Below are 12,276 nucleotides of genomic sequence, written 5' to 3'. Positions count from 1 at the left end.
TGCTTGTAGCCTGATTCTTGGTTGACACAGGACTCCTCTGGCCAGCTCTGTGGCATACTTAGCCCCATGCAGTGGATGGAGCTGTGTCCCTCTAAATTTATACATTGAAGTCCTAGCCCCCAAGACCTCAGCAGTTCACTGTATTTGGAGATAGTGCCTAATGTGGTAATTAAGGTAAAATGAAGTCACCAATAGGACCGGTGTCCTTATAAGAAGAGGGGGTCAGGACACAGGTACAGAGGGAAGGCCACATAAAGACACAAGGAAGAGAAGAGGAACATCTACAAGCCAAGGAGAGGAGCCTCTGAAGGAACCAATCCTGCAACACCTTGATCTTGGACTTCTGTCTCTAGAATTGTGAGAAAAATCTCTCTGTTGTTTAGGCCACGCAGCTTGCAGTGCTTTGTTATGGCAGCCTGAGCAACTATTAAACCCCATTCATAGAGAAGGAAACTGAAGGTCACAAAAGGTGAGGACACTTCTCCCACATTGCAGAGTGAGCAGGTGTCAGAGATGGCTGCTCCCTGCAGACCTGGAGCCCGTCTCATGGTAACACACAGCCTTCCAGCTCCCAGTTCTGGCCCATGGTTTATTCCAAAAAAGCATTCTGGGTCCTTGGCGTCCCCTTTCCCTTGGATGCTCTGTGACTGGACCCATCTTGGTAACACAGAGCTAGAGTTTAGTATGCACTTACTAAGAGCCAGGCACTGTGCCAAGTGTTTACAATGGGGCCTCAAACAGTTCTGTGAAGTTGGCAGATTCTTATTATCCACATTTGACAGGTGAAGAGGCAGAGGCTTAGACATGTTGAATGGCTTGCCTGAGATCACACAGCTAGGAGGTAGCAGAGCTGAGGGTTTGGAAGTAGGCTGACCCTATTATATTAGAATTGTGTGTCTGAGCTGGGGATCTGAGGCCCCAGTTCAGGCCATGGGGTAGGCAGGCACCCGGTAACTCGTGCTCCATCCAAGGTCCTGACTCCTTGTGACATCACCACTCCACATATGATGGCCTCAGACAGACACACAGATGTTTCTACAAAGGGGCCCCCTCACGTGAGCAAACACTGCCTGAGGACCTGTAAGTGCTGTGCTAAAGGCTCTGCCCTAGAGTGTCTCATTTGATCTTCCACCCAAGGTTGTAGAAGCTATGGTGAACATAAGCACCCCACTCTACAGCTGTGAAAGCAGAGTTTCAGAGCAGTGGAGTCACTCATTGAAATGCCTTTCAGAGAGGAAGGGGCTGACCTGGAGTATCTTCCTCTCTGACATTCCAGCTCAGATGCCACCACTTGGTGGCTGTGGATTCTTCGAATATGAGGTCTTTTTAAATGCCACAGAGAAAGACCAGCCTGAGTGGTCTTGAGTTCATTTGTCCTGTTCTGTGGGACAGATCAGTGAAGGGGCCCTGTGTCCCCCTCCTAAAAGTGCCCGACTCATCTTTATTGGGTAGCTCACCAACAAGGGAAAAGGCCGTTTGGCTTGTGGCTGCTGAGGCAAGGGCAAGGCACAGAAAGAAGAGGCAGTCCTCAGCTCCCGCCTCAACGACAGCCACAGGAAGTGTCCAGGAGGCTGGCCCCTCCTGTGCAGGGCCTGTCACCTGGAGGCCAGGTACTGCCCATCTGGACTGAGGTAACACTGCTCCTCCCCCAAGGTCAGGATGGGGCCCGGACAGCCCAAGGCAGAAAAAGCCAAACTCTCTGTTACTGGGAAATGCCCTAAGAAGAAAGAGCACTGGCTTTGGAACATGGCGACAGGGATGAGCCTCCACTCTGCCCATCTGAATATCCTTATGTAACTCACTTAGCCTCTCTTAGCCCCAGGTCTGCACCTTTAAGATAAGGGTAAATATATCTCTCTACATTTTTCTGTCAATCAATTGATTGACTAATCGATCTATCAATCTATCTATCCTCCTAGAGTTGATGTGAAGACCAATAAAATCATAGATATAAAAGTGCTCTTTAAACTGCAAACCACGTCCACAGTCTTCTTCCTGACACTATGGAAAAAGCACACGCTCATGGTCACCACTCACTGGTTCTAGCCACAAGCTCTGAGGACCAACTGACCAAGTCCACAGAACACTCACTGAGTGTCCTTAGGCAAATCACCTAACCTCAGCTCAGCAGGCCACAGAGGAGGAGACTGAACTATGCTGGCCACAGTGGGGACAGTGGATTTCTAATGGGACAGTCTTCAGGGCAACCCTAGCAAGTGCTTTTGAACTCACCACATTCTGAGGGATGAACACATTGAGATACAAACAATCTTCACTGACTCCAGGAGACGTGGATGTTCTGGTGCCTGGCTGCCAGCAGCTGGCCCTGCAGATACAGACTGGGTGACTTCCAAGACATGCTCCATCACCACCCCTCCCCACCCACCACCATGGTCAGAGCCCACTACCCCATTCCAAAGCCTGGCATCCCACCAGCTCTGCAGAAATTAGGCAGCTTCAGGAAATGGGAGTGGAAAGATTCAGCTTCAGTGAATGGAGGGAATGACAGAGTGCCCACCATTCTCTGGCCACTGGCCTGTGGAAGAACATTCCCCAGAGACAATGCACCAACTTAGAGAAGTCTGCTGATGCAACAGCTTGAGATAGAGAAGAAGACAATGAAAGCCACTCAGGACCTTGGCCCTTCTTTGCTCCAAGAGTGCAGACTCTCCTCTGGAGGGGGTGTCCTACCTGCTTTCTACACCAGTACAGAGTCCTACAGTGCTGGTTTGAGCAACTCCCAGTATAAGAGCTGACTACAGCTGTGACTATGTCTAATGGCAGCACAATGGTCATCTACCCAATGGGTGACTTGGCTCATCACGTAATCCTCACTAGCCTTGGACTACAATGACCCAAGCTCTCAACTACTCTCCACTCAAACCTATGTGACTCCGTCATTTCATCTGTCAAATGGGTACATCCTAACATGGTAAGGCACTTTAATTCATGCATATTTGTTATTTTTGTTTCCAAGCAGTGGAGCAGATAGAAATCCATGCCTTTCCACTCCGACTGCCACCATCCTAGCTGAAGTCCTTATCATCCTTTTCCAGGAGTACTTTAAGAGCCTCCTAGCTCATCACTCTATCTGGTAGTGGGCCCATGGACCTGCTCAGCAGCCAGCCATGGTGATAATGGGTATGGAGGGTGCAGCTGCCTGAGGATAGAGCCATGGGGTACCTGTTGGGAAGGAGATTCAGGTGGGAAGGAGAAGAGCAGCAGTAATAAGTGCTGTTTTCACAGATACTGTCAGTATGCTTTAATTAGAAAAAAATCACAATATTGTTCTTCAATATGCTTGCTATTTAAAGTGGTATACACATGGAAAAGAGGAAAAAATGAAATTTTTGATGAGGAAAGAAGATAGGATATGGGTGCTCTAAAAAAAAACTTGTAATTTTGTTCCTAGTGGGAAAAATTTCATTAGCTCATTTATTTTCCTTTCAATGCTGTGTCTCCCAGCTTCATTAAGATCAGATATGGCCAGGAAGCTGAGCTTGGCCACTGCAATACCAGTACAAGTGATGTGTGAACCCCACTTCCAGGCTTATTCCATGGGAACCTCTCCTGTCAATTATTTCACAGCCTCTCTTCCTGGATCAATGTCCGGGGGACCTTGGAAGATTCATGCTGAAGAAGGCAGAGCCTCCATCAGCCTGCGTCCCTGAATCACTTCATGGAGCAGAGCATACAGGCCCCTCCATCACCTGATGGGCTTTACATGAGCAAAACAGTGTTAAGCCACTGATACTTAGGAGTTTATCTGTCACAGCACTTAATGATACCTTAGCTAATATATTCCATCCTCCATACATTGCTTTATCCAAAATGCACTGCTCTGCTACTGAGTCCCATTTGGATAGATTAGAATGGAGAAGATTTCTCTGAGCATTTACCAAGATGTGCTCCACTCAACCCATACCTTGGCTTGCTGGCATCCCAGGAGCCTGTCCAGTTCAAGGGCTCTGGTGCCCGGAAGCGCCTCTCTGCCAGGGGTGGGGCAGCATATGGAACTCCAAGGAACTGGTCCACTTGCTTCCATGAGGTACCCACCTGGATGGCCTGGGACCGGCCCAGCAGCCGGCCATGGGTGGAAATGGGCACAGAATGTACAGATGCCTCATAGCTGAGCAGAGAGATTCCTGTTGGGAAAGGGAAGAGAAAGGGGTGAGGAAGGGGAGAGGCCTCAGTGAGTGCTCTCTCCACTGGCATTCTGAATGTGCTTTCAACGAAAGAAAAATCACGGTTTTTGCACCTTGAAAATGTCAATCATTCATTCATACCCCTACAGCTTAAATGTAGTCAGGTTTTCAATGTAAACAAACAAAAAAAAATGGCAAAAACAGCTGATCTTTATTAGGCACCAAAATGCACAGAATGCAATGCTAATCCCTTCTATACATGGATCCAGGCCCAGGACCCTTTACCAGCACCCTGGGGCCTTTTGAAAGAACAGAGAAGCAAACAGCAAACAACACCCAATCCCCTGGGGAGGTCTGGAGTGCAGCCCCACCTTTAAACACAGCCATCATTTCTGTGGTGAGATGTGTGGGTTACTCATCCTGAGAGAGATGAGTAAAGAATAGAATTTCTTCAGCCACCCATGTCAGATTTTGCTGCCAAATGAGTTAGCTGTAAACTTAACAAAAAAAAAAAAAAAAAAAAGACTTTTAGGACTTTTGGGTTTCAGAATTGCAGTGTAGGGGTTGCAGGCCCACATTTACATTTCATTAGTGAGGGAAGAGATGTAGAGGTGGAGGCCTAGGGCCTGCTAGGATCACAGGTGATATAGGGTGATGTAGGATTCAAAGCCACACCTTTCTCAACCCCAGCTCTGACCACACCCCATGCACAAAGGGTTGGGACCAGTTCAGAGCTTTGCCTCTCTCTGCACCAAGGGTGCCCTGGGTGCCCCAGCTTGTGAGGCCCTCCTGCCCATTTTTTCATGTCCAAATCCCTCCTTGTCCACAAGGCCAACACTGGTGCCGCCTGCCATGCCTCCCACCCTGCTCCATGCCACACTAATCGCCAGCGACATTCATCAGTTTCTCTGTAGCCCTATCTTGTTTCCTCAACGACATTTTCTTTCATTCATTGATTGATCTGGTAAACTTTTGTTGGGCCAAGGCTCAGTGCCAAGTACTGTTTTCAGGAACTTAAGACAGGCCTGTCTGATGCCACACAGGACTCAAAGCCCTGCACAAAGGAAGCGGTAAACACTCATGGAGAGATACTTCAAGTGTGTGTGAGAAGTCTCTTATTTCTGACACGTAGATTTGGTCTGCTGAACTCCACTCTTGGCTGAGTGACAGACAAAGCCTTTCTGCTTTCTCTGCAGATCCTTCTATAAAAATATGTATCTATTGCAGTGGTGACTAAACAAGACAGTGGGGAGAGGAGGCAGATAGACCTGCAGACAGAAGTCCATCTACTCTGCAGGAGCTTTGTATCATATAGAGGTTCTCAACTGGAAGTAATTTTGCCCACAGGGGACATTTGGCCACATCTGGAGACATTTTTGGCTGTCACAGGGGTGAGGGAGAGATGCCACTGACATCTGGTGGGAGAGACAAGGCTGTTGTTAGACATCCTACAGTAGGCAGGACAACCACTGCTCCCACACATATACAACAAAGAATACTCCAGCCCGAAATGTCAGCGGGTTCTGAGGTTGAGAAGCCTGGGTATCATGTCTGTCCTTGACTTCCAGGTCACTGAGCGTCACCATGGTGAATTCGTTAAGGAGTCAAGCAGATCTGGGTTTTATGCTTATGGAACAGCTAGTCATTGGAAAAACTTTACAGTCTTTCTGCCTATGAAATGGGAACAATAGCATCTCCTACAACAGGAATAAATAATAACACCTGTAATGTTCCAAGCTCAGTGCCTGAAAAATGGCAGAAGTCCAACACATAAGTAAATGAATGAATAAGTGGAAGGAAAAAAGGAAGGAATTGGCAGCGGTGGGGGGACACATGGAGAGAAAAAAAGAAAGAGGAAAAAAAGAGCAAATGAAGCCTTCTCTGTCGCAAAGACATTGGAATATGAGTTGGAACTCAAAATGGAAACTCAGGCTGGAAAGGAACAGTTGCTGTTTTTTAATCTGGCCTCAATCACAAATCATGGCTGATGTCACCCCCATAGTTCCTCCTTGCAAAACTTCCTGTCACAATCATAAATCAAGGGGTCTCGGGCAAGCACTCAGGACCGTGGCTGCTGAAGTGCTGGAACCTCATTCTGCTATGCAGGAAACAGCCACATTTTGTGTACGTGGCACATCCAAAGGCGGGAGCAAAGCCAGAACAAATATAAAGGCTGAAGAATTTCGGGGGAATGCAGGCCTGCTTTCCCATGGCAGTGGTATTCAGTCTTCCCTTCAGAGGCTGCCCAGTGAATCCCCAACTCAATGAGATCAAACACGGGGAAAATGTTAGATGTGAAGTTATCTCTTTCAAATTCTTTTGCAGAAATGGTAGATTCTTTCTAGAATACCCACAGAGGCCACGTGACTACCTGGGTTAAGAAAATTATCTGTGGCCATGTGTATTAGCTGTAAACAAATAATGTCTGTGTGAAAGTTGAGACACCTGTAGATGCATATGTGCACACATCTTTTGGAAGTGAGCATTTTCCATTGAATTTTAGTCACACTGAAGTAATAGAGAAGCAGTCTAATTTGTGTTTTACAGAACTCAAACCTCAATGTTAAGTCATTTTTCAGCAGAACTACCACACAGATTGGCCACACTGTTGTGAAATATACTATTAAAATCTATAATCCCAGCAGTTTGGGAGGCCGAGGCAGGTGGATCCCTTGAAGCCAGGAGTTCAAGACCAGCCTGGCCAGCATGGCAAAACCCTATCTCTATTAAAAATAGAAAAATTAGCTGGGCATCATGGCATGCACCTGTATTCCCAGCAAGGCATGAGAGTCGCTTGAACCCGGGAGGCAGAGGTTGCAGTGACCCGAGATTGTGCAACTGCACTCCAGCCTGAGTGACAGAGTGAGACTCTGTCTCAGAAAAAAAATCTACATAGCCTGACTAAATAATATAAATGTCCAGATAAAGAGAGGGCAAGACTTACGATTGAGGGCCTAACAGCTCATCACCTAGCGATCAAAGCATTCTCAGGTCTGGAAGACACTCTTGTGGTCTGAAGGCTAAGGCTGAGGAGGGGGCAGAAGAGGAAGATATCTCTGGAATCAAGACAGAACCAAAGGACTGTCAATGCTCTAGGACAGCATGGGGCCAAATCTGCTGCTACTTGGTTTTGTAAATAAAGTTTTATTGGAACACAGTCACATCTACTGACTTACATGTTGTTTATTGCTGCTCCCATGCTACAATAGCAGCTGATTAGTGTTAACAGAAAAGAATGGTTGTAGAACCTTGCTCTAGAAGACAAGATGGCAGATGTAGCTAACAACAGTCATCAATTTCATCCAGTAAACATGTCTGGTTGGGGAGGGGATTCCCCCAGATGCCCAGTCCCTGTTTCCTGTTCTACAGCTCTTAGCAGTCTTACTTAGTGGTGGATTTATGGCTACTCCCTCTTGCCTTGCCTGGAGCCCCAGAACCAACACAGTATCTGACACGTGTTTTAAAACTAAACTCAGCCAGGAACAGCTTCTCTCTCCGAAGTGTTTAGATGCGATAGTTAGGCTGCATGGCTTTGTGGGAGAGGATTGCATCTTGAGATAGGTATCTGGCTCCAGGTTCCAGCTCCATCATCATTAGCTGTGTGAAATCACAGAATTAACTTAAATTCTCTGGGCTACAGCCTTCTGATTTCTAAGACAGGGATAAAGCCCTTATCCTGCCACAACACAGGATTAATGTGAGGACCAAATGAGATAAGGCCTGTGAAAGAACTCTCTAAACTACAAAACCATAATAAAAAGTGGGCTTTTGAATTATTTTACTAAGAAACTTCAAAACCAAGATGGCTTCTATAACTTAAAGGAATAAATGAATAAAAGTGATACAGAAGTAGGAATTTTTTCTACCTTCCTTCAGTCTACCTCAAGTGAGTGCCACCTAGCCCAGAACTTTGGCCAACAAAAGCCACTGTCCTCCAACTCACCAAGTGTTTAAATAGTCCCTTCCCCAGACCCAGTTTCCCAGGATGGCTGCAAAGGCATAGGCTTGGGCTTACCTGGCTTCCGGTAGATGTGGGTGGCCTCTTCACGAAGCAGAAGTCGGCAGTTCTGACCCTGCAGATTATGTGTGCAGCTTTGAGTATCAGCATAGAACATACATCTCACAGCCCCAGGTTGGGTTTGCAGAGTGGTGATGAGACAGGCCTCATGTTGGGAACATTCTGCAGAAAAGAGGGAGAAGAGTGATGCTTGGGCCTCAGAGATGTTACTTCACTCATGCATCCATTCAGTCATCCATCCAACCATCCACTCATCCACCCTTCCATCCATCCATCCTTCTATCCAATCATGCATCCATGAATCCATCCATCTATCCATCCGTTCATCCATCCACCCATCCACTCATCTACTCTTCCATCCATCTACCCTTTCATCAAATCATGCATCCATGAATCCATCAATCCATCCATCCACCCAACCACTCATCCACCCTTCCATCCATCTATCCTTTCATCCGCTCATGCATCCATGAATCCATGAATCCATCCATCAGTCATGCAATCACTCATTTATGTGAGCACTACAATAAATCCTAGGCACTGTACCAGGGGATGGAAATAAAATGGTAGCAATGAGAAACCCAACCCTCTGATCAGTCTGCTTTCCATGCAGCATTAAGGTCTTTTTTGTTTGTTTAGTTTATAAATGTGCTCTTGTTATTTCCCTGCTTAATATATCTCCATGGCTCCCCATGCACTTAAGGATTACCTCAAACAAGGCTCTCCATACTCCAGCCTTTATCTTCAGCCCTGTCTTCCTCTCCTGTTCTTCAATGCCTCCTCAGCTGGCACCATACCCAGTGTTCCACCAGGGACCATGCCCTTTCCCTTGCATGTCAAGTTCTGCACTAGACAATTTAAACTATATGACATTCAGTCCTAAGAACGGTTCTGAAAAAGTGCTGCTTCATTTTATTGATCAGGTTGTTGACAGCCTAAGAGCCCTATTTATAGCTCAATTTCTGTGAATGGTACCACCCAGAGGTGTGCAGTGCATAACCTGCATATCTGTACATGGTGGTCCAATCTGCAAGATATGCATAGCTTTGTGCATATTATTATCCAACCTTGCAGAGAAGGAGATTCATGGACTTCATAGAACCTCAGGGGAGGTTAGAATCTTGGCAAGGGTATAAATGCTATCTGATGTCTGCCTCTTTCAGAAGCTAAAATTCTTTGTAGAACATTCCCATCAAGTGGTTATCTAGCTTTTGTTTAAATACCAACAATGACCAAAAACTCTCTAAAAGAATTATGCATCTGTGGGCAGCTTTGCCTATTAAAAAGTTATTCAACTGCATTGAAAAATGTCTCCCAAAATTTGAGTTTTACCAAAACAATAGCTCTTAGGTATATCCCACTGGCCAGACAAGTGTACTTCCTCCTCACCACAACAGCCCACCTGCTAACTGAGGTCAGCTGCCAGAGCTGCCATGCATGTGCATCTTTCCTGCCTCAGACTAACCCACTAGATCATTCTTCTGATCTTCCTCCGACCTGGGTTTATGTCCCTCATCTTCTGGCTGGCATATTCCCTTGGACACCTTGGCTGCCCTGTGGGGTAATGAGGAGACTTCACCCAGGTCTTCTTCCCCAGGTTAATCCCTTACTTCCAAGCATCCTAGGTTATCGTAGTGTCTCATGTGTTTTTCTAAGTTGAGAATCTTGAGCAGCACTTGTGTGAGGTTTTGTCCCACCCAACCTGGGGGTTGGAAACTCCCCTTACCCGACAAACAGAGGTCTCGGACAGCAGAGAAATTGCTGGTGGCAGCAGTGCTGACATGGGCAACATCAAAGTGCCTAATGGATGGATCAACAACCACTGAAGAGAGGGCCAGCGACTGCCACGAGTCCAGAGACACTAGGAGAGAAGGCAACGGACAGTCACATGCAGTTGTCACCTGGTGAGTAACAAAGACAGCCGTGTATTACCCAATATCCCCAAAGGCAGCCTCAGGGGCATCCTCCTCTTGGTCTCCATTCCTGTGCAATCTTATAGCTTGATCCGTCTTTCCATTCTACAAGTATTTATTGAATTATTTATGAGCCAGACTCTGTGCTCAAGCCTAGGAATACAAAGGTTGAAAACAGAACGAAACAAACAGAAAGCATGGCTGTTTCTATTAAGCAGCTCATAGTAGAATGGGAGAGAAGTTGAGAAGAAAAGAAAAACATCATGATATAATTGTTACAAAGCAACAGTTAAAATAATACAAGGTAATAATGATACTAACAGACATATCAGGTTAATCATGTGGTACTATGCTCAGGTCTTTACAGACACTACATCAGTTGCTATCAGTTGTTTTCTGTAAGGGACACTGTGGGGTGCCATTTAGACCCCCTGCAGGACTGAGACCCCCCTGCAGGACCAAGGCTCTCATTTCCCCAACTGTTGTTAAGCTGATGGCTGGCAGCTCCCAACTGAGTCTCTCTCCAGGAATTGCCTTTGATCTAAGAGAACTGCCTCCCCTTCCCCATGGACAGCCTGCATCCCACACTGTCCATGGGGGTAGATAAAGGTTCGTACCCCCAGCCTCAAGATGGAACAAATCTGAATGCCCAGCCTAGCTTCAGAGCTCACTGGAAGATCAGTGGGGCCATCATTTGATTTGCATCAAAGTTCTTCTTCCTCTGGCCAATCCTGCCCCTCACTTCCTTCTATATCCCAAGCATGCTCTGCACCAAGCTTCTTGCATGCAAATCTCCATCTGAGAGTCTTCTTCTTGGAAAACCCCAGCTAAGACATCTTCCTTCATATATGAAGAAAATCAGACACAAGAGGTTAAAATGACCGGCCTGTGAGGGCACTGTTCCTGCTCGGTGGAACAGGATTGGAACTGGCCTTTGTATGTAGTGAAGCTTGTGCCCTTCAACTGCTCTCAGGTGCTGCCTCCCTAGTCCTGTACGTAGGACGTGGCTGTCTCAGCATGGGGGAGGGAAGCACCGGTGTAGCAGCCACAGAGATGGCTTGGGCAGAGGTGAGGAGGTGAGCTCGTCCTATCTGGTGCAAGGGCCGTGCCTAGAGCCAGACGAAGTGAGGGTGATCCTGAGTTTCCACTTAAGTTTCCACCGAGACAAAGGACTGTGAGTCTAGGTCAATGGATGTATCATACTTTCCACAAATATCACTGAAAAGCTTGAAAGGCTGCCTCTCAAGATAGGCTTCCATGATCATTCGGGAGAGCTGATTCCAGAACACTCCTGGAGAGATGTTCAGTGGGGCATCAGTGATCATTAATAAAGAAAATCTCTGTCTCTCTGTAACATACACACACCTTCTTGCTTGCTTTTGTATTTTCTTCTTTCTTGTTTTCTTGCTTCTTTTCCCAGAAGACCACAGTAGTGTGTCCTTTAATAAATATTTGGTAGCATTTACCTTGTGTTAGCAGAACACTATGGCAATCACAAGCATAGCACTTTGAAGTTTACAAACCATATTCACTTCATCATCATGTTTGATCCCGACAGCACCCAAATGAGGGGTTGGGTAGGGGCTCTAGTGCCTCTTTCACAGAGGAGGAGTCAGAAACTCAGAGAAGTTATATGACATTTTTCAGAACATGGAGCTGGAAAATAACTAGGCCAGAAGAGAATCAGATGTCTTGGCTCTAAGTCAATGCTCCTTCTATCCTGTCTGAGTTTCCTATGCAGCTGAGCACCTTTTCCAGAACATTATCCCCAGGTATGAAAGGGTCTTTGCCTTTGATAACACCCTGTTCTTAGCTATACAGGGAAGTTTATAATTTTTATCTTAAACCTGTCTTTGACAACCAGCACACTGGTGGAGAGTTCACTAAAATTAGACTGGTAAATAAAGCAGCAAAACAATCTAGTGCCATGTTTTGGTTCCTCAAGCTGCTATAACAGAATACCATAGGCTGGGTGGCTTAAACAACAAACATTTATTTCTCACAGTTCTGGAGGCTGGAAGTTTGAAAGCAGGGGGCCAACATGATTGGGTTCTTGGTGGTGCCCTCTTTCTGCTTGATGGATAGCTGTCTTCTTGCTGTATCATCACATGGCAGAGAGCAGAAAGACCAAGCGGGCCCTCTGTTGCCTCTTCTTAGAAGGGCACTGACCCCATCATGAGGCTCTGCACCCTGATCAGTG

At 46.4% G+C, this 12,276-nt stretch overlaps 1 protein-coding gene across 4 annotated transcripts in view; it reads right to left on the bottom strand.

Moving 5' to 3' along the window:
* The window catches only part of TG (thyroglobulin), a 269,572-nt gene that overhangs the window by 113,113 nt on the left and 144,183 nt on the right, over nucleotides 1-12,276 (bottom strand). For all 4 annotated transcript variants that reach the window (XM_016959884.4, XM_016959885.4, XM_016959886.4 and 1 more), the window contains 4 exons: nucleotides 9,890-10,024; nucleotides 8,161-8,325; nucleotides 3,926-4,145; nucleotides 2,233-2,326 (listed from right to left, as the gene is read on the bottom strand). In XM_016959884.4, the coding sequence (XP_016815373.4) occupies nucleotides 2,233-2,326; nucleotides 3,926-4,145; nucleotides 8,161-8,325; nucleotides 9,890-10,024 (614 nt within the window). The remainder of the gene's footprint in view (nucleotides 1-2,232; nucleotides 2,327-3,925; nucleotides 4,146-8,160; nucleotides 8,326-9,889; nucleotides 10,025-12,276) is intronic.

This window comes from Pan troglodytes, chromosome 7 (assembly GCF_028858775.2).
Source record: "Pan troglodytes isolate AG18354 chromosome 7, NHGRI_mPanTro3-v2.0_pri, whole genome shotgun sequence".
In the NCBI taxonomy this organism is placed as follows: Eukaryota; Metazoa; Chordata; class Mammalia; order Primates; family Hominidae; genus Pan; species Pan troglodytes.
The sequence above is the reverse complement of the archived record's forward strand: the minus strand, read 5'-3'. Positions and strand labels throughout refer to the sequence as shown.